The sequence below is a fragment of the Halichoeres trimaculatus genome, unplaced genomic scaffold (genome assembly GCF_033239565.1).
Source record: "Halichoeres trimaculatus isolate MK-OKI-2021-1 unplaced genomic scaffold, fHalTri1.1 fHalTri1_scaffold_21, whole genome shotgun sequence".
NCBI classification, from domain to species: domain Eukaryota; kingdom Metazoa; phylum Chordata; class Actinopteri; order Labriformes; family Labridae; genus Halichoeres; species Halichoeres trimaculatus.
The window spans coordinates 2,841,651-2,864,510 of record NW_027437199.1 but is presented as its reverse complement, the minus strand read 5'-3'; the positions used below and the strand labels follow the sequence as shown (position 1 = coordinate 2,864,510).

General features: G+C 37.9%; 1 protein-coding gene across 1 annotated transcript in view; it reads left to right on the top strand.

The window, feature by feature from the left end:
- Positions 1-8,395: 8,395 nt before the first annotated feature.
- The window catches only part of LOC141810283 (laminin subunit beta-1-like), a 28,750-nt gene continuing 14,285 nt past the window's right edge, over positions 8,396-22,860 (top strand). Inside the window, exons 1-14 of the mRNA XM_074697680.1 lie at positions 8,396-8,527; positions 8,825-8,997; positions 12,286-12,421; positions 16,009-16,082; positions 18,149-18,337; positions 18,411-18,474; positions 18,850-19,052; positions 20,296-20,416; positions 21,219-21,407; positions 21,777-21,953; positions 22,079-22,191; positions 22,284-22,363; positions 22,448-22,583; positions 22,663-22,821. Coding sequence (XP_074553781.1) covers positions 8,494-8,527; positions 8,825-8,997; positions 12,286-12,421; positions 16,009-16,082; positions 18,149-18,337; positions 18,411-18,474; positions 18,850-19,052; positions 20,296-20,416; positions 21,219-21,407; positions 21,777-21,953; positions 22,079-22,191; positions 22,284-22,363; positions 22,448-22,583; positions 22,663-22,821 — 1,848 coding nt within the window. The 5' untranslated portion in view covers positions 8,396-8,493. The remainder of the gene's footprint in view (positions 8,528-8,824; positions 8,998-12,285; positions 12,422-16,008; positions 16,083-18,148; positions 18,338-18,410; positions 18,475-18,849; positions 19,053-20,295; positions 20,417-21,218; positions 21,408-21,776; positions 21,954-22,078; positions 22,192-22,283; positions 22,364-22,447; positions 22,584-22,662; positions 22,822-22,860) is intronic.

Genomic DNA, 22,860 nt, shown 5'->3' with positions numbered 1-22,860 from the left:
ATGATTTCAAACAAAAAATCAGTCAAAACTTGTGTAAAAAGTGTTTTATAGAGTCGAAAAAAAGAAATCCACGTTAAAAAGTAACACAGTAATCACATGACACGCAAAGACATAGCTTTCCAGAGAGTAATCAGATTAAATCTAACCAGATTACTCAAACATGTGCAGATAATGTGTAAAAAGAACAGTTTCACCAGGACATGTAATCAGATTAATATTCGTAGTGTCTCCCTGCTCTCGTCCTTTCTTCATCACCACACATCAGACGTGCTGAGCAGCATCTGCTTGTTCCAGTCGTTGTATCCCCGCTGAGTCGCCACCTTCAAGAACCAAACTGTTTCACGAGGCCGTGAGTCCAGGTCAACATCTGCTGTGGTAAAGGTCCCGTTTAAGTCCTCTCTGAGGGTCACCTCGAGTCACCATGGGAGACCTGTCCTGGTCTCAGTGCCAGTCCTGAAGGCCTGATGAACCTGCAGAGTTTTCTTCTTTTCTTCTCCACAATCAAGAATCCTTTCCTGTCACAACCTTTCTCCTATAGTTTTTTTTCTTGCTGTTCACAAAGAAAGAAAAAAAGAGTCAGCACAGAAGTATAAACCAGGCTCTAGACCAACGGTCTGCAACCTGCGGTTCTTTGACTCCTTCACAGTGGCTCCTTGTTGCCTTGAAAATATTATTGAAACTTTTTTTTTTTTTTTTAATTTTGATTTTTTATAATTCTTACAGGGGGTATTGATGATTAAAGACACTGACATCAAAACAAGACAAGACAAATCTGGGAGGGAATACAGATTCTAATTCTGTGGTTGGATTCATTTAACTGCCAATGTGCTCGCTTAATATACATGCTTGATACGTGGCAAGACATTAGCAAACAACAACAAAAATATTACTTAGGCAATATTATCAAAACATTAAATCAAATTCAAGAATTCTTTCAATTTTTTTAAAGTAAAAAAATGATATTTTTGCTAATGAAAAAATACTTTTCAATTTTTTTTTAATTTTAACAATTTTTTGAATTTTCTAAATTTTTCTAAAGATTTTTTCTAATTAAAATTTCAAAATTTTAAGAAATGTTTGCATATTTAATAAATTAAAATTTTAAGATTTTTTTCAATTTCAAGAAATGTTCCCGAAGTTTTTGAAAGTATAACAATTTTTTGCAGATATATTAAAAATAAATATTTAAGACATCACATGTTCGATTAATTTAAAAAGCTTTTTGTTTAGATTATTGTATTTTTTCAGATTCACTTCTTATGTATAGCTTTTTACACACTGTATAGTGACTGGTGGTGACTTTAATCCAGGTGAGCTGAGGTAAAAAAAAAAAAAAAAGCCTCCTATGAAAGTAAAGGTTGCAGACCCCTCATCTAGCTAGACTAAAATCAAGACTTCTAAATTTAAAAAAAAAAAAAAGAGGAAAAAGAGCTTCCTGTAGTGTGCAGAGAATAAAAACGTTCAACTGAGACCAAATCTGTTTTTTATATAAGATTGTAAACATGTTGAATTCTATTGGAAAATTAGGCCTTTTACATGGGACCTAATGGGGCTTCACTGACATTGCAGCCAGCCTCTAGTGGACACCTGAGGAACTGCAGTTATTTGCACCATTTAATGTTGGTGCCTGTTTGTTTCGAGCATTGGTTGTCAAGATCTGGTAATCTATAAAACTCGGTATCAAGGTAAGGTTCATCCAATCCAGTTTTTCCTTAAATCCAACAGGTTAAATCCAAATTAAACAGATTTTCAGTGGATTATAAGACCCTTTACATGTTACAAATTTTAAAAGAAAAACCTGAACATTCAAAGAAAAGAAAATGTTAAACTTTAAATGCTCAGAGAGAAAAACACAGCTCAGCTCCTGATGAATAATGAGCTCTGAGGAGCAAAATCAGAGAAACACTGAGGCTTCAACTGCTGACGTGACATCACAGCTCCCATTAATGAGGAGGAACTGGAGGAGGTCACTACACACACTCCTAATACACACACACATACACACACACACACACACAGAAACAAGCACAGACCTGGCTCTTCATTAAAATCAGAGTCCGTTCCCCCACAGGGGCTTCCTGAGGGACGCCAGGTCTCTCTCATTCTCTGAAAGACAACAGGATTAATTAACACAATCATCAAATACTCAATCAGCTTCATACACAGCGCTACGACACGTGAAACACACGTACAGGACACGTCTGCATGTATGAACTCACAGAGTCACAGAGATATGGACACAGAGACGTGCAGGATTACGCACAGATTTCTCTCTCCCAGGCTCTCATGACCCCAGAGACTCAACAGGAAATTGAGGATGTGTGTGTGTGAGTGAGTGTGTGTGGATGTTATTAAGAGCTGGATCATTAGTCATACACTCTCTCCTTCTTAACTATTGTAGAATCTTCATTAACACAGGAAACGAACAGCCAGGTGAAAGATGAAAACAAAGGAAGAAGTCTGTCTTAGTCTTATTAACACGCCGGCTTCAGTTTGCTCTCTGCAAACTCTGCAAACTCTGCAAACTCTGCAGCCTGCGCCTGAGCTTGTTAACACATGTTCCTCACAGCGGGAAGTCTTAGATGAAGAGGATGAGGAGGATGAGGGCCGCGCGGTGATGAGTCTCTGGGGTCGAGTTAAAGCGTTAGGAGATGTGGAGGCCACAGTAACAGAACGAACTCATCGCAAAGGAACACATGATGCTGAAAACCTGCTCCTGGCTCTGATCGTCTGATGTGCTGCTCAGAGCATGCTGGGAAACCTAACATCACTTTTTAACAGTTTCCCCTTTTTTTAACGTCTCAAAATCATCCATGTGTTGGAAAAACTTACACACTGTTTGGAGAAGACATCCTGTAGTGAGTTATTTGTTAAAGACGACCTCTAAACTCAAGATAACCATCAGAGTGGGCTGGTCTATGAGTACGTTTGAAGGGTTTCATGACTACAGATGAAGAATCAGAAATCTAATTTTTATTTGTGCCACATGAAAACAGCTGTGTTAAGATCTTTGATGTTTTTATCTCTACATAGGTTCTCCTTTAACCTCGGATGTGTTTTTTACTAGTTTCAAGACCTTTTTCAGGGTCAACAAACTACAAAAAAACTGTAATGCTAAGCAATTCTAACAAACTACAACAATTTGAAAAGAATTACAAAATCCCAGAAAAAACTACAGCAAACTACAACAATTGAACTACAAAAAATCCTATGACTATTTACAACTAACAAAAAATAAAGATACAACCAACTACAACAAACTACAACCAACTACACCAAACTCCACTAAACTCCACTGGACTAAAACAAACTACAACCAACCACACCAAACTCTACTGAACTACAACAAACAAAGACAAACTACACCAAACTCCACAGAACTACAATAAACTACAACAAACTACAACCAACTACACCAAACTCCACTAAACTCCACTGGACTAAAACAAACTACAACCAACCACACCAAACTCTACTGAACTACAACAAACAAAAACAAACTACACCAAACTCCACAGAACTACAATAAACTACAAAAAACTACAACCAACTAAAACAAAGTATGATTAGTTAGCGCTAACTGCAAGAACTTCAACTTCCGTCTCTAAATTTCAACAAACTACATCAAACACCATCCAACTCCAACTCGTGGTTATAAACCACGACAAACCACAAAATACCTCAACAATTGACAACCCACTATAGAAAACAATGGAAGAACAACAACCAACTCCAATCAACTACAACAATTCAACAACAAACAGTAACTAGCTATAGCAAACTAAAAGAAGTAGAGCTAATGCTAACAACTTAAATGCGAGCCAACTTCAACCAACTACAACCATTTAAAGCTAAATAAACTCTAAAAACTAGCACTTTTAGAATAATTTTTATTCTACAAAACCATGACTTACAAAAAATTAGGGCCAACCAAAACAAACTACAATGAACTACAGCAACCTATGATATTGTGCGGAAAGTTAAAGCAAATTGCAAGAACTACAACTACCTCCAACAGATTACAACCAACTACATTAAACACAACCAAGAAGTATTCAGCAAACAACAGATTACAAAACAACAAATTACAAAAAAAACTACAGATTAACTATAGTTGACACTAATAAACTCAACAAAATGAAAACAAACAACTAGCTACAGCAAACTATAGCTTACTTCAACAACATAAACTCTAGCCAACTCCTAAAAACTACAACAATTTACATCAAACTACAAAAAAACACAAACTACAGCAAACTACAACACACAATCACCTACAACAAACACTGTTAAACTCAAACTGACTTTAACAATTGAAAAACTCCAACTAACTCCCAGTGGCGACATGTGATTAAAACAAACTCCAAATCCAACAAACTACCAAAAACTCCAACAAACTCCTGTACGTTTGGATGATTTTAAAATGGGCATCTTCTGAATTTTCATTTCTTTGTTTGTTATTTGCAGTACGGCCTTGTTGACTTTTATCACTGTCAAGTTTGTGTGTGTGTGTGTGAGTGTGTGTGTGTGTGTGTGTGTGTGTGTGTGTGTGTGTGTGTGTGTGTGTCTTACCTCTAAGTGTTCCAATCTGAACTTGAGGGATGTTGCTCATGTCTGTTGGAAAACCCACGTACACACCACCATAGTTCCTGTTTACACACGGAAACAAACAAACATGTAAACAAAGAACAAAACAGCTCAGATCATCAGAAAATGATCGAGTTCAATGATTTCAAGGTTTTTCATTATGACTCACTTCCATTTGTCGTCTTCTGGTGGAGACTCCTCTGATCTGTCTCACACACACACACACACACACACACACATACACACACACATACACACACCAGTTAAACGGATGCAGTGTGAATATTAGAGTCAGTTAATCAAACATCAGAGAAAGGTCAAATGACTCAGGCGTCTTTTATCGTCAGCCTGTGTGTGTCTGAAGAAGAGTTAAATGAACTCACCCTTTAGAAGACGACTCAGCGGGACCTGAATCACAAACACACGACGAATGAGACGAGCTGTTAGCGTTCATTTCTCTACTGACGCAGTTTTTCCCAGCGGTACAGAGTGATCTGTCTCAGGATTTTAACCTCTTTGTGAAAAATCTTCAAACTCAACTCGAGAGTTTGAAAGATGTCTGTGTAAAGATGTTTAAATTCTTACAATGTGACGAGTTTAAAGGAAAGAAAATTTCAGAAAACAGAACTCAAACTGGTTAGCAGAGTGTGGCTAACGCTAACAGAGCTACCTCCAGTATCCCTGCTAGCATCCTCATAGCTGTGGTCGAGTGGTAGTCAGTTTAACTAGACTCAGCCCACACAGAACTACAACAGTGGGCATTAAGTGAAGCTGCAGCCCCAACTAGTGGCGGGAGGCTGCACTGCAACAGGCCAGAGCGAGGCCTCTGGAGAACAAAACATGCACTTTTTAAACTTTTTAACTCTCTTTACTCACAAAGTTTTCATGTTTTCATGAATAAGAAGAGGGTTTGTGCAGATGAAAGTGTGCGACATCAAACATAAAAGTTAAATCTGCCTGTTTTGCTCCAGTTTGATGCAAATTACTTCTGAAAAGGTCACTTTTTTAAAGCTGTAAAATGATCTTCAGCTTCAACAAGCAGAAAAAAAGTGGTTGAAATCTGTGAAATGTGCCTTTAAACAGTGACACAAACATCTATTATCAGCCGGAGCATGACTCAGAGAAACAAGACGCTCTTTTTCTCACACAAACATCTTCTCACCTGCAGTGCTGCTGCCACCGCCGCCACCACCACCACCACCGCCGCCACCGCCGCTGCTGGTTGTGTTTGCTGGAGCAGAATTTCCACATCCCATCTCTCATCTGACCCCGAGGAAGAGGAGAAGAGGAAGAGGAGGAGAAGAGAAACAAAGAGCAACAGGTAAAAGGAAAGGAGGAGGTGACTGGGTGAAAGTGCGTCTCCTTTTTCTGTTTCTTTTCCTCTCTGTGTCTCTCCGCCGCTCTCAGCATGGAGGGAGGATTAAAATGACGCCAAGAAGAAGAAGAAGAGGAGGAGGAGGAGGAGGAGGAGGGAGAGGGGAAGTGTTCACCCCTGCTGTTGAGGGAGCACAGCCTCATTCTCTCCTCTGTGTGTTTCTGTGTGTGTGTGTGTTTCTGTGTGTGTGTGTGTGTTTCTGTGTGTTTCTGTGTGTGTGTGTTTCAGGCTCTGAAATCTGAAGGAGGGTGATCAAAGTCAGACTGAATCGATTTAATTGGTCGAGTTTAGAAACGTGAGGTGGATTAAAGAAGAGGAGAGGTCTTTTCTTTTTCTGCTCATGAAAACTCTAATCTACTCTCCCCAGAGGACGCTCGGATAAAATCCAGTCTCCAGGCAACTCCTTGAATCCTGAGAGGACTCAAGCTCCCAAGTGTAGCGCCGTCAGATGGAGGTAGAAAGCCACCAATGAGCAGGTTTCTCTTTACTGCTGCTGTCTGCTAAAAAAAACAGAGAGGGAGAGACTGAAAACAAGAACGCTGAGGAAAATGGACATCAAAGGTCAGATATCACGATTTAAAGGCAGAAATGTCCAAAAACACACGCTAATAAACTCATCTGAGGCTGAAAACTTCACTCCAAGTCATTTTAAAACAGAGCAGTCTTCTGAACGTCCACCAGAGGGAGCCAAACACTGCTACATTTGATGTGACCAGACTGATGTTCATAAAAATAGACATATTAGTCATAGCAGCACAGAAGCACAGTTAATTTATTGACGTACACTTAGGCTCATAGATCTGAAATAACATTTACTTTTGAAAAAATATAAATACAAACTTACGTGGCGCTGACAACGTTAAAAAAAATTAATTCTAAACTTGTTTCATGGTCCAAAAAAATAAGGTTTAAATTACTTTTTTGGCCACAGTTACTCCCCAATGTGAAATACTGTGTTGTACATCTATTTACGCTTTAAAACAACAAAAAACAAATAAATGCTTTAATTCCCTCTATTATGTGGGCAGGGTCAGAAAGGTAGCTTAGCATGCTCTTTTCAAGCTATTGACAGCAATCAAACTACTGATTGAAAAAAATATTTTTTTCACTAAACTAGCTTTATTTTCCCAAAAAAGAAAAAAAAAAGGCAACTTATCCTATTATAGTGAAAAAATAAGTTTAAATTTAAATAAATTTATATATTTAAATTTTATTTATTTATCTAGTTATCGAGCTAAAAAATTTTTTTTAAAAGATCAGATCAGATTTCGAGGGGAAAAACTGAAATGATCTTGTAATCGCCTGAAAACAGAGGAGGTAAAAATTATGAAGTCATAACCCTTTTAACCCTTTAGGGCTTCCATAGCTTAGGAAACTTTGATACACACATAAAACTATAATTTATTGGAATAAAAATGATTAAATATTTTGACATCCTTAGAAATGAAAGGTCTAGCACTAGAATAAAAAACAACACACCACAGATGTCCTCTAATCTCAATTTATTATTATTATCTTTATAAATATTAATATTTTGTCTTATTTTTTGTTTTATTTTATTTCATTTATTTATATATTTTTGAGAAAAAAGTCAGAATTTTGACCTTTTTTGTTACTAAAAATTAGTAACAAAAAATATTTTAGATGTTTCTTTTTTTAGTGGCCCTAATGCGCTTCCATACACACACAATATTTAGCTCTAAAGTCATTCATTATTATTTAGCTTGTTGGGAAAAAAAATTGTTCATTTTAGTGCATTCACAAATACAGAAGAGGATAAGTGCTACTTAAACAAAAAAAAAAAAACATCATTTTTTTAATTTATTAATTCATTTATATTTATTTATTTGTTTTTTTTTATCTTATTTATGTTTTTTTTATTTTTATATTTATTTCGAGAAAAAAGTCAGAATTTAGCCTTTTTTTTCTAAAAAAAAAAAAAGTAAATATAATATTTTGGATTTTTTTTTTTCCAGTGACACTTATGCGCTTCCATACACACACAATATCAAGCTATGAAGTAACTCATTATTATTTAGCTCGTTGAAAAAAAATATGATTGTTTATTTTAGCCCATTCACACATACAGAAGAGGACAAGGGCTACTTAAACAAAAAAAAAAAACATCAATTTTTTTTTATTCTATTTATTTTATTTTGAGAGAAAAAAGTCAAAATTTTGACCTTTTTTTTCTCAGAAAAAATAGTAACAAAAAAAATTATTTTTGACGTTTTTTCTTTTCCTTTTTTTTTTTTTAAATGGCCCTAATGCACTTCCATACACACACAATATTTAGCTCTGAAATCACTCCATCGCTTTAATGCCACATATGACCCAACGTGGCACGTTTTCTCCTCCATACTCTCAGTATCTCCCTTCCTGGCACTGTTTACCCTCCGTACATGCGCACTTCTCAAAGCTCCCTCCCTCAGCCTCAGACTGTACTCCTCACTCACACACACTCTGTCTCTCTGAAGCTGCAGGACTCACACACACAGAGCAGACGAGCTGTCAATGACACACACTCGGACATGTCGCTTTTCATCCACTTTGTGACTCTTCTGGGTGAGTTTACGTTTTTCTTTCTGAGCGTTTTCTCTACAAAAAAACTGCTGAGATAACATCACTGAGAGGAATTCATCCTGTGTGTGTGAAATGTTCGCTCTGTACAGCGACAAACACATGTAATGAAAGCCATATGAAGACCATTATTCAATTCTGCTGCTGGGAGATGATTAAAAGGCGAAGGAGGGAAAGTTTGACGCCACTTTAACTTTTACTCACAGAGATCATCCGGGTCTTTAAAACTGAAACATGAAATAAAACACAAACTCTGTCTTCTTCTTCTTCTTCTTCCTGCAGCCCTTTGGAGTCCCATCAGGGCTCAGTTTCCAGAGTTTGCAGATGTGTGCACGGAGGGCAGCTGTTACCCCGCCACAGGTGACCTCCTGATCGGTCGCGCGCACAAACTGTCCGCCTCCTCCACCTGCGGACTGGAGCGACCTGAGCAGTTCTGCATCGTGGGACACCTGGAGGTGAGAAGCTCCAAACTCCCAGAAACCAGCTCTAAACTCACAATCTTGTTAATTTTTATTTGCACAGCTTGAGTTAAAATAAATTGCACACCTTTTCTGGTGAATACGGTAAATATTTGTAAAAGTGCAAACCCTTTTTCAATCATTACAAAACATTTAATTGAAAATGCATGAAAGATTCCCCCTGGTAGTCTTGATTTCCTGCAGAAGAAGCTTTCATTTCAGGATTTTTGTCTCTGCTTTATCTGCTCAGAAAAAAAAACGCCCTTGGCCTTGGAAAGAACATCTTGTTTTATAGTTAAATTCAGTTTTAAACAACACACAGTGACAAAGTTTCTCTTTAAGCTGAATTTACAAAACAAGGAAAGCTGGAGAAGGTCTCGATGTGAGTGTGAAACTCACAAAGTTACGGCTTTCAGCGAAGGAAAGAGATCAGAGGAAGTGCATTTATCTGTGCCGTTCATGCATTCCTTCACTCATTCTGCGTGAAATTCATTCACGTCACAGAAAGATAGAGGACGAGAAGAAAGCTCGAGAGAACAGCTTCTATTTTTAAAGTTCATTATCAGAGTTTGGTCTATCAGGGACTTGAGAGCAGGAGGACAGCTTCAAGAAACCAAAGGAGAGCGTTTCCCCAGGCTGAGAGAAGATATCAGCGTGCAAACAAAACCCCACAACCATTCAGAGTTGTTCGCTAAAATTAAATGACCTTAAACAGAAATTTTTAAAAAAGAGCTGAACACACAAAGGAAACTGTGACTGAAGTTAAAGACCATAAATAGGAAGAAAAAAATAATAATAAAAACTACAGAGAGAACGAAGCTGATGATTAAAGTTTTAATGTTCATGCTAAGGCTGTTATCTTGTGAGGTAAATGTTGAATGTGACAAGACGAGAGAAAAGTCAGAATGTAACAAGAAAAGGTCAAAATGTTACAAAATCAGAGTCAGAATGTTGCAAGATTGAAACAATAAAATGGGAATGTTACATTCTCAAGGTCAGGATGTAAAAGGTTTAAGTGACAATGTTACAAATGTTACAGTCTGTGCCAAAAGTTAACAAGATCAGAATAGAAAAGTTACAAGATCAGAGTCTAAATGTCACAGGATTGAAGTAAAAATGTTACAGGACTTCAATCAGAATGAAACAAGATTTAATTTGTAATGTTACAGGATCAAAGTCAAAATATTAAGGTCAAAATGTTACAATATAACAGTTGAAAGGTTAAAACATTTAAGTTGGAATGTTACAGGATCAAAGGTCAAAATATTAAGGTCAAAATTGTACAATATAAAGGTTGAAATGTTACAAGATTAAATTTGGAATGTTATAGGGTCAAAGTCAAAATATATCAATATTATGGTCTAAATTTTTACAAGGTCAAAAAGTCACAATGGCAAAGTTTAAATGTTACAAGATTTAAGTTGGAATGTTATAGGATGAAAGTCAATATATTGAGGTCAAAATTTGACAATATCAAGGTTGAAATGTTACAAGATTTATGTTGTAATGTCCCAAATTTTACAGTCTTTATGTTACAAGGTTACAAGATTAAAATAGCAATTTTACAAAATCAAAGTCTAAATGTCACAGGATTGAAGTAAAAATGTTACAGGACTTCAGTCAGAATGTAAAAAGATTTAAGTTGGAATGTTATAGGATCAAAGTCAAAATATTAAGGTCAAAATTTGACAATATCAAGGTTGAAATGTTACAAGATTTAAGTTGGAATGTAATAGGATGAAAGTCAAAATATTTCAATATTAAGGTCAAAATTTGACAAGGTCAAAATGTCACAATCTCAAGGTTTGAATGTTACAAGATTTAAGTTGGAATGTTTCAAATTTTACAGTCTTTATGTTTCAAGGTTACAAGATTAGAATGGAAATGTTACAAGACCAACGACCAAATGTAGCAGGGTCAAAGTAAAAATGTTACAGGATTTAAGTCAGAATGTTACAAGATCAAAGTCTAAATATGACAATATTGAGGTCAAAATGTTACAAAATTAAATTGTTAATGTCCCAAATTTACAGTTTTAATGTTGTGTCACACAATCAAAGTCCTATTGTTATAAAATAAAAACTGGAATGAAGCAAGATTTATGTTGGAATTTTACAGGATTACAGGTTAAAGTCAGAAAGTAAAGAGAATAAAATTAGAATGTTACAAGATTTAAATTGGATTTTTATAACAGTACAGGTTTAAAGTTGAAATGTTACAGCACTTAATTCAGTGTTACAAGATTAATGTGCAAATGTTACAGTGAAACAGACTCAAAGTCGAAAAACTTCTGAGATTGAAATACGAAATATTGATTTGCCTTTTCCTGCAGCATTATGTCTTCAAAATCTCGTTTCATTAGCATGCTAGTTTACTTTGAATCCAAATCTTTATTTAAAATCTTTTCATGCTGTTTTCCTTTCCCTGGGTAAAACACTTTCAATGTCAAAACAACAGATTTATTCTCAGTCTTGTTTTTTTAAATGTTTCCTGAGGGAGTGAAGAAAATGAAACAGAGACGACTCCTGATGCCTGATCAGTTTTTAAACTCTCAGTCAGACAATCGAGCGACTGTAGCTCCAGCTTTTCATCAGAAATCTTCAGATTGTGTTTGTGACACGCTCATGTTCAGCGTCTGCTCGCCGTCTTACAGAGTGGGAGTTCAGACATTCCTCTTCACAATAAAAGCCCTGTGTGTTCCTCACAATCCCTCCTTCTGTGTGTGACGTCCGGGGGCGATTCAGAGGAGATTCTGTCTTTATCACAAACTCACTTACCAGCCTCTCCGAGCGTCCCGAGGATGAGCGCAGCGCCCAGGAATGAGCGCAGCGCCCAGGACGAGGGGGGTCGGAGTAGGAAGTTATCTTTGAGTGGAGCCACTTAGTGAGACGCTGCTCACATTTCAACACGGGCGCAGCGAGGAGAGGCCGGGTGAAACGGAGAAACTGGTCTTGTTTATTCTCAGGCAGAGATTTAGTGGAGTGTGTGTGAAGCAGAGTTTAGTTTGCGTGCGTGCCAAACATCTGGCACGCAGGCGAGGCCTCAGCTGTTGATAAACGAGGTGAAAACATTACTTAACAGACACCAGAAACTTTATATCGACATCATTTAGATTCACTTCTGCTGGGTCGTTTTCTCACAGATTACAAAACACGCCACGGCTGAAAGTATGTGGAAACTTCACGCTCCCAATCAGCGGTCATTAATATCTCATTAAAGGAAGATTCCAGAGATTTCATTTGGCTGTTTTGTGTGAAATGACCCTTTAACCCTCTGTATTTCCAGGAGGAGACAAAATGTTTCACGTGCGACTCCAGACAAATGTACGACGAGGAAAACAACCCCATCAGCCACACCATCGAGAATGTGGTCACCACCTTCGCTCACAACCGTCTGAAGACCTGGTGGCAGTCAGAAAACGGTGAGAGCAAAAAAAGAAAAAGAAAAAGGAAAAGAAAGAGAGGATCATGGGAAAAGTTAAAAAAGACGAGGAGTGGTTGGAAAATAAAAGAGCAGCGCGTCCTGTGAGCGCCCACTCACGCTCTTCTCATGGGAAACTCAGCTCAGTAATGACCACACAGGAGATCACAGAGCTTCCCCCTGCAGCCAATCACAGCAGGCCAAAGGGGGCGGGGCTTACAGGTGTGCTTAGGAGAACAGGTGTGAGGCTCAGGAACAGATGTTTGTCATCAGCTGAGCACACACAGAGCTTCAAAGTGGGGAAAATGGAGGAGTGTAATGAGAAAGCAGAGTTCAGAGACTCAAAGTGAGAACGGGGAACTTTTTTACTCTCACACTGCGGTTCACCTGGAGCCAGGTGTGTGTGTGTGTGTGAAGATAAAACTGTGCAGTGAGGTGAGGAGGTGGTTTGCTTTTTTTTCCTTCTTAGGAATGAGAAAAATCCATGTTTCATCTCTAATTTAATAATATATTTTTATTTTTAAACCATCTGTGCACTAAGCCTTATATATGGAAACTCAAACACAGTAAATAAATAAGATTAAAGTTGTAATGATATCAGATAAAACTCATGTATGATTTGATTAATTTGGATTAATTCTTAAAGTTGGGAGAATGAAGTCGCAGTTTTAAAGTCATAGTTTCACTGGGTTCACTGACTTTTGCTGGGTTAGCACAGCTAGCTCGTCCATCTTACCGGAGATAGATCTTACGTTCCCAATAACGATGGATGGAAGGACAGGTCCATGTCGTCACTTCTTAGCTCACACCTGAGAACCAGCACGTCATCCTCACCTCCTTCTCCTCACCTTGTGGGGAAACATCCGGCCTAGCACCAGTTAGCATTGACATGCTACAGGCTGCTACTAGCTCAGTTCACATGTAAACAATGCAGCCATGGTTACATGTAGGATCTCCAGACAAACACAGGAGAAAAAATAGTAAAAATATCACTGAAGACACAAAATGTTTGGTGTCCATGACCAACAATGAACCATTCAAAGTAATGATCCACTCCAAATACAAAAATGACAAAAAAGAGAGGAAAAAATTACAAGAAACGGACAAAGAAGAGAGAGCTGCAGCAAAAGGCAGCCATAGCCAACAGGGCAGCGCCTAGCAACCATAGAAATGTCGTTACAGTTTTCAGAATTAGAGTCGTAAAGCTACAAGATACAAAGTAGCAAAGTCTCAAGAATAAAGTCAGAGTGTTACGAAGCTAAAGTCGTGATGTTACAAGAGAAAAGTTGGAATGGGTACCTTAACTTTACCTGGTACTCAATGGTACCAATATTCAGTACTTTTGTGCGTTTATGTGGTAATAAATATTAATTTGTGTGAGAATAGAATCTCACATTTTTTTCAATTTAACATATTTATTTCTCAGTGTATAACCTTTAATTGTTGTGTTCATGTCCAGTAGGAAAATCACCTACTCTTCCACTCCTCACAGTCACAAGGATGCGTTTAGGTACCAAAACATGGAACAGTTTGATTTGATGTGAGATTGAGTTGTGACATTATAAGATTAAAGTCAGAGTGTTACACAATTAAAGTAGTGATGTTACAAAATAAAAGTGGTTATGTTTTGAAAATAAAGTTAATTTTATTTTATTTAACCTTTATTTAACCAGGTAAAAAGACCCATTGAGATTACGACCTCTTTCACAAGAGGCAGCAAAGCCAACAGCGAACAAGAACAACAACACTCAAAATAATGAGATAAGAACAGTTTGGAAAAATAAAGTGCAGGAGTTATTTTGACAGTTACAATTTAAGAACACAGGCACTGTTCAACAGAATTTTGTTGTCGTTTTCTTAAGAAAGAACAAAAAGCCTCCAATGAAACAAGTTCTGAGAGTTTTAGCCTTATATTCAATGGAGGCATGCTAGCTCGAGTATAACGTGCACAGTGGTGGGTGAGGCGGCTACAGCCAGAAATAGCAACATCACCGTAATCCAGTACAGACAAAAACGTCGCTAAAATCAAAAGCTTCCGAGCTTGAAAAGAACATTTTATGCTAATTTTTATGAAGTTAATATCAAGAGGTTACACTGGAAAAAACTGAAATCTTATCAAGAGTTTTGTCTTAATTTTAGCAGCCACATTAACCTGACTAGTCCAGAAAAATGTCTTTTTTTTAAGTTATTTAAAGGCAAAGATGAGGTCTGATTTGCTGTAATAAGTAAAAAAATCTACTGAAGTTTCTTGTATTAATACATTATTCTAATTTTAAGCAAATTTTTCTTGTTCCATTGCCAGATTTTTGGAAACTAGACTTTTTTCTGGACTGATAAGTTGAATGTGGCTCAGATCAAGTACAACAAGACACTTGATAAGATTTCATTTTTTTGCAGTGTACAAGAATAAATCTGTAATGTGATTAAAGTCTTAACGTTTCAGGATAATAAGTCAGGATGTTATGAAATTAAGGTGGTTATGTTACCACATCAAAACTGAGATGTTACAAGGATCGTGCTGTCTGGTAAACATCTGTAATAAAGATATAAAAGATATAAAAGTAATAAAGTTGCAGGATTTAAGTTGTGATATGAGAATAAAGTCATAGTGTGATGAGAGTGAGTTATGAGATTAAAGTCCCTGATGCTACAAGATAAAAAGTCAGATTTATAAGATTAAAGTTTTAAAGTTATGAGAATTAAATTATAACCTTAATAGATAAATTTCTTATTGTTTTAAGCTCGATGTCGTAATGTTATGAGGATAAAGTCTAAATGTTTAAAGGTTAAACTCTGACATGAATAACAATCACATCATCCTGAATTTGAGCCCCAAAAGAAATCACCGCACAGCTGAGTTCCCAGACTTCCCAGAACATCCCCTTTCCTCTTTGCTCCCACACACACACACACACACACACTCACACACACACACTGTGTCCTAACGCTGGTGGGAATCTGTCAGAGCTATGAGTCATGGAGGGAGCGGCGTCCAGCGGTGCAGATGTCTTTAATTCAGCAGGAAGCTGCAGACATACATCGGCTTTGCTTTGGATTTTCTGATTCCCTGGTCGCTGTCCTCCTGTTCTCACATCCTGACGTCTGAGCCGCTTCTTTCAGCTGCTTCAATTCAGAAATTCAGACATCACTGAGTCAAAACATTCAAGGCTCTAACGTGGAAATGTTCAGACGTTAAATCTTTCTAAGTGCAGGTTTTCCTTGGCCAGCGTTACGTGTGTTTCTCAGCAGCCAAGAGACACATTAGGGCCCGTAGTAAACAACGAAAAGGAGGAAATAAATCTCAAGTTGTGATTGTGCAAAGAAGCCAGTGGGTGGGACTCATAAACGGAGTTAATTATTTGGGTTTTGCTGGTTCAACGCGACCAGATTCAGAGCTTGATGAGATTCATGTGTGTGAAAAGAAAGCAGCAGATTCAGCTGCACAAACAGGAGCAGATGTAAATATCTAAGATCGTTTCAGTGTGAGAAAGTCCACATGGGGTCTGTTGACATTTTTTTTATGAATGGAAACTCAGTTAAAGAAAATGTCTCTGATTGTTTTTAATGTCTTTACTTTTTCTCCTCCAGGTGTGGAGAACGTGACCATCCAGCTGGACCTGGAGGCCGAGTTTCACTTCACACATCTCATCATGACCTTCAAGGTTTCTGTTCAGCCTCTGCTGCTCTCACACAAACACACATATATCACACACTCCCATACAGTACGGGAGATAAACACAGCGCCCGTACAGCTGTGGTGGAGGAATGTGGATAATCTCCCGGTCTCTGGAGAACGCTGGGAGGAAGAGGAGGAGGAGGAGGAGGATGAGTAGTAAAATCATCTCTACCACATGGTCGGCCGTGATGGTGGCCAGCTGGGTTTCACACAGTTACTCTGCATGGTAGTAAAAACACCAAATTAAACAGTTTCCATGTGGTTCCTGTTGAAGGATGTGATGCAGGGAAAGATTAACGGCTCAGGCTGTTTCCACCAGATCTGAAATATCACGCTCGCTAATCTGAGTTCAGCTTTTATTTTGGTTTTCTGACAGATGAGAAATGAAAGAGGTGTTTTGATTTTTACAAAAAACTCTGCTCTCAGGTAGGAAAATATATTAAGTTATCAATCCTTTCAAAGCAAATATATCAAAATAAATGAACGCTTCAACTTTGATCTGTAACTTTCCAACTTTCTTCACATAATCTCATGACTTTAGTCCTGAACAGCTTTAAGCGCGGAACTTTAGGATAAAGTGACTTATTCCAAAATGGTTACGGCTTAAATATAGCAACTATTTTTCTGTTCTCATAGAAGTTTAGATTTGTTCTTGTTACATTCATTAAGCTCATTTGCTCAACTTTACGAATGTTGTCACAACTTTACAATTTAAATCTCACAACATGACAACAACAATCTCATTACTTTACAACTTTAATCCCATAATTTCATGTTTTTACTCTTGAAGTCAAGTCATAACTTAAATCCCATGACTTTACAGTTCAATTTTTGTCAAATCATGGTTTTAATCCCTCAACTTTACAGTTCAAGTCTTGTCAAATCATGACTCAAATTCCATAACTTTACAGTTCAATTCTTGCAAAGATTTAGTTTTAATCCCATAATTTTGCATTTTAATTTTTTGTCAAGTCATGACTCATGACTAAAATCCCATAACTTTACAGTTCAATTCTTGTCCAGTCACAGCTTTAATCCCTCAATTTTACAGTTCAATTTTTGTAAAATCATGGTTTTCACCCCTTAACTTTACAGTTCAAATCTTGTCAAATCATGGTTTTGATCCCTTAACTTTACAGTTTAAATTTTGTCAATTCATGACTTTAATCCTATAATTTTAAATTGGAATTCTTATCAAGTCACGGTTTCAACCCCATAACTCTACAGTTCAATTTTTGCAAAGATTTAGTTTTCATCCCATAATTTTTGCATTTTAATTTTTTGTCAAGTCCTGACTTAAATCCCAATAATTTTACTTTTTCATTCTTGTCAAGTGATGGCTTTAATCCCATAACTTTACAGTTTTCTCTTGTCAAGATATTGTTTAAATCTCATAACTTTACAGTTCAAATTTTGTCAAGATGTAATCTTTATCCCATAATTTTGCAATTTAATTTTTTGTCAAGTCATGACTTTAATCCCATTACTTTACATTTCAGTTTCTTGTCATGTCATGGCTTTAATCCCATAACTTTACAGTTCAATTCTTGTCAAGTCATTACTTTAATCCCATCATTTCACAGTTCAAATTTTGTCAAGTCATGACTTTAATCCCATAATTTCATCATTCAAGTCTTATCAAGATGTAGTTTAAATCCCAAAATATAACAGTTCAAATTTTGTCAAGTCATGACTTTAATCCCTAAATTTTGCTATAAAGTACTTACAAGATGTTGAATTTAGTTTTAAAAGTTATGGCTTAAATCTGATTTGTTAACAGTCAAAATTCCCTAACTTTATAAATCTGTTCTCGCTACAATTCAATTTTTTGAATAAAATAATGTCTTAATTCAAGAAGCATAAAGATTTTTATCATGGAAATGTATTTTTTTCAAACCTTTTTTATTATTAGAAAAAGATTATTATGATTAATTGTTTTAAAAAAACGTTCTTACTGGCTGCAGATGACCACCAGGGGAACAGAAGTAAGATGCAGCTCGGAAACATTTTTTTTGCAGATATTAAGAAATCTTCTGTCTGTCTCTGTTTCAGACGTTTCGGCCTGCAGCCATGATAATCGAGCGATCGATGGACTTTGGAAAATCGTGGCAGGTTTATCGTTACTTCGCGTACGACTGCGAGTCGTCTTTCCCCGGCGTGTCTCCAGGTCCGATGGGCAAAGTGGACGAAATCATCTGCGACTCCAGATACTCTGACATTGAACCGTCCACAGAGGGAGAGGTGAGTCTGCTTCCCATTCCCCACTATCTAAAGCAAAAGATTTATCTCTCAAATGTTTTTTTTTCTGTGATAGGTGATATTTCGTGTGCTGGACCCGGCCTTTGAGATTGAAGACCCGTACAGCCTGAGGATTCAGAGTAAGATCCACATAAACTAGATTCCCATCCATTAACTTGTGAAGCCAGGCCACACAGGAAGAGCTCTGCCTGGAATTTCACATGTAGCAGTTACTGTCTTCACACTCTCACCTGCATCCAGGCTGAGACACACTCACACACACATGCAGAGGCCTCATGTGAAGTATGTGGTGAATGCTGTGGGTGTGTGAGGAACTGTAGCTGCATCATCTGAAACTCTGCAAAGAGACTGAACGAGAAACACTCCCAACAAGTCACCAAACCAAACAACCCATCCTGCTTAGATGAAGCTTTATGGAAGTGTGTGTGATATTATAACAACCCATGCTGTGTGTGTGTGTGTGTGTGTGTGTGTGTGTGTGTGTGTGTGTGCAGACATGCTAAAGATCACTAACCTCAGGGTGAAGTTCATCAAGCTCCACACGCTGGGCGACAACCTGCTGGATTCCCGTGACGAGGTGACGGAGAAGTACTACTACTCACTCTACGATATGGTCGTTCGTGGAAACTGCTTCTGCTACGGTCACGCCTCTGAGTGTGCGCCCATCGATGGAGCCCCGGCTGGAGCTGAGGGCATGGTACGTCACACACTCTGAGTCAGATGGTTAAATGATGAAAATGGTTAAAATAAGTATATATAGATGCTTTTCTAAGTTTTATACTGATCTAATTGAATTCAAAGCTCCTGTGAAGAATTAGAGGTTTGCGTTGAGTTTGGTGCCCCCTGTGGACAAAGTGGTGCATCTTATATCTTTGCTTTTCTTGTGTTCTATTAGGGCTGCAGCTATCAAATATTTTAGTATTCGAGTATTCTACTGAAAATCCCGTTGATTAATCAAGTAATCGGATAAAATACATTTTTGTTTAGTTAAAGAGCAGTTATTTATCAAATGAATTTTTTTCTCTTTAAGAAATAGAATTTTCTGATACAGCATGTCAGTAAGAGCACTTGCTTTGGTAGCTCCAAAACTTGTAAACACAGTTCGACACATTTTTTGTGCCTTGTACATCTCATCAAATGTTGACCCAAATGGTACCCGTTTCGTAGAATGACCTATTAGTCTCCAAACTCCAGAAAAGAAGCTACACTTGTTGCTAGTTGCTATTTTGTCTAAAAGGTAGCTTGAGGGGTCTAAAAAATCTCTTAATACGGCCTCAGCTCTATTTGAAATACCACTCTTTGATCTTTTCTAAAATTAAACGATTCCTCGAGGCGGAGAAAATTACTCGAGTATTTTTTGTAATCGAGTACCTCAAATCATTCGAGGAATCGTTTCAGCTCTATGTTCTGTACATATTAGTGGTGTTAAAAAAATAAAATTGTAACATAAAAATAGTCAATCTTGTAGCTAGTTGCTTTAATACTATTCACAGGAGCTTTAAAGCCACATTTGAAAGAAGAATAAGCTAACATGAGAGTTGTTTTAAACAACACTAGCTTACAACACAAGGTTTGAGATGAAAGTCACACAGTTGTTACAAAAAAGTGGAAATTTGTACATCAATAAACTCATCTTTTGTTAGTAGTATGATCAAAAGCTGATGAATAGCAACTAAACAGACCTTGATGTGCTTATTTTTTGAGAAAAAATGCATAATTTTGTTTATTTCTACTGTTTTGTGTTTGTAGCATTTTGCTAGCAGAAGTGAGTTAAGTTCACCAAGTTCAATGCATAGAAACTAACTCAAATTTTGTTATGTTGCATTATGTTACTCAAAAATGAAAACAAAACATTAAGTAATAGATATTTATGAATTAAATCTTTACATTTTCTGACTGAATTTCTGAATCAAACTTACCTTGTGTGTTTTTGAGTGCAGGTCCACGGTCGATGTGTGTGTAATCACAACACGGAGGGCCTGAACTGTGAGCGCTGTCAGGACTTTTACCATGATTTACCCTGGAGACCTGCTGAAGGACGAAACACACACGCCTGCAAGAGTAAGAAAAAACATAAAAGAATGACTCTTCGTCGATACTTCTGTATTTTTTGTGCTTTTATTGCTCCCTGGTCTCATTCTCTGGGATGATTAGCGAGTTAGCACGGCCATTACTCAGCACAAATGCTTAAGCTAGCAGGCGATTAGCTTAGTGTAGCATACGACCTGAAAAGTGAGATAAAAGCGACAACTTCGGCTTAAAATCAAATTAAACTAATAAATAACGGTCATTATGTTATATATGTGACATTTGTGTGGTAAAAAAATGGCGCAGAAATATCCACTTTTGTTTATATCTCTGCGACATTAGGCTAACCTAGCTAAGTTAAGCTAACGTAGGCAAGTTAAGCTAACCAAGCTAGCTATGATGAAAAAACAGGTTTAAAAGCCTTCAGCACAACTTATATGTAAACTATATGTTTGTGTTATTTAATTTTTTAACATTTTTGACATTTAGGTGACCAAAATATCAAATATTTGGCTGTTTTAGCTTCTTGAAAATTATTAGTATCTTTTTTTTACTGAAGCAAATCATACACATTTGACTTTTGTGTGGTTATTTGTAAAGAGCAATAGAGTTATACTTATTTTAAGGCTATTTTGGTGATTCTGTGCTCAGTTAGAAATAATTTGACTGCATTTTAAGTGAATAAATGGGCAGGATTAAGTTTAAACTTCTTCCAACTCTTCTCTTTTCTTCCTTGTTTACGATTATAGGTTGTATCCTACCAAAAAGACACTAAATCAAATGTCAATAAGTTGGTGGACCTGTGTTAAATCTGAATTTTTATCCTTTTTCTCAGGGTGTGAGTGTAACCAGCACTCCACATCATGTCACTTCGACATGGCTGTCTACAAAACAACCAACAACGTGAGCGGAGGTGTGTGTGACAACTGTCGACACAACACAATCGGTCGACAGTGCGAGCAGTGCGCCCCCTTCTTCTACCAGCATCCCAACAGGGACCTGAGGGACCCCAACGTCTGCGAGCGTGAGTCACCTCTGAGTAACCTCTGAACTTTTTCTCCTCTTTACGGCACCACTCAGGTCATTATGTCAACTGTCTTTAAAAGCATGTTGATGTCCTCCCTCAGGACATTTTTCAGTCTGAGACACCTGGAGCTGAGCTGAGTTAGAGTCTTTGAAGAGAGAAATAGAGAGTAGCTGTTGTTATGTTGTGATTTCAGTTAAGTGGTGGGTACATGTGGAAAAAAGTGCTGTCAAACACACGCTGCCTCCCACTTTGTTTTCCTCTTAAAAAGACCTATCTTTTAGAAAAACTCTCCACTCTTCATTTCTTATCCAGTCTTACTCACAAAACCCTTTTTCTCATTTTGAATGTGATTTTTTGTGCCCTCAGCGTGTAACTGCGACCCGGCGGGGTCTCTGCAGGGAGGAATGTGTGACTCGAGGACTGATGTGGCATTGGGGCTGATCTCAGGTCAGTGCCGCTGCAAAGCCAACGTGGAGGGCGAGCGCTGCGATCACTGCAGACAGGGACACCATGGGCTGGGACAGGGACCAGACGGCTGTATACGTAAGTCTGCAACCAATAACTGCAACTCTCTGTCAAAACATGCTTTCGAGCTGTAAAAAGTGTTTTAATTTCAGTTTTACAAAAGAATAAATCTGTATTAATCTTTATCTTGTGTGTTTTGGCAGCATGTGCCTGTAACATGTTGGGGACTCTGCCTGGAGGAAACATCTGTGACCTGAACACAGGAGGCTGCTTCTGCAAACGCCTGGTTGATGGACATCACTGTGATCAGTGTATTGTACGGAGACATTTACAACTTCAGCTTCAGTTTGACGCTTTGCCTCATGTTATGCAGTTACCATGTGAGTTAACGTGCTCTCCTCTCTGCAGCCTCAGCACTGGGGTCTGTCCAATGACATGGACGGCTGCAGACCATGTGACTGTGACCAGGGAGGAGCTGTAAACAACAAGTATGTTTCATTAACTGTTAAATTCACCTTAAGTTTGAGAGTTTGAAGATGAAATGAGGTTTAAAGCTCCTTCTCTCTCGTCAGCTGCGACCCTGTCACAGGTCAGTGCGTGTGCAGGGAGCACATGTTCGGACGACGCTGCGATCAGGTGGAGTCCGGCTTCTACTTCATCGCTCTGGATCACTACACCTACGAGGCAGAGGACGCCGAGCACGGACCTGTGAGTCTCACTCTGTGTAAGGCGTCTTCTTACAGGAAGACGACAGTAAAGCTTCACCGTCTCTCCGACTCTCCTTCAGGGTGTGACTGTGGTACCCAGGCCTTACCCCCTGGATCGTAGTCCCACCTGGACAGGTATGGGATTCGTTAACGTGCCAGAAGGCGCCTACTTGGAGTTCAACATCAACAACATCCCCGAGTCCATGGATTATGACATCCTTGTTCGCTATGAGCCACAGGTACAGACGGAGCAAAGAGCTTCATAACAGGAAGAACAA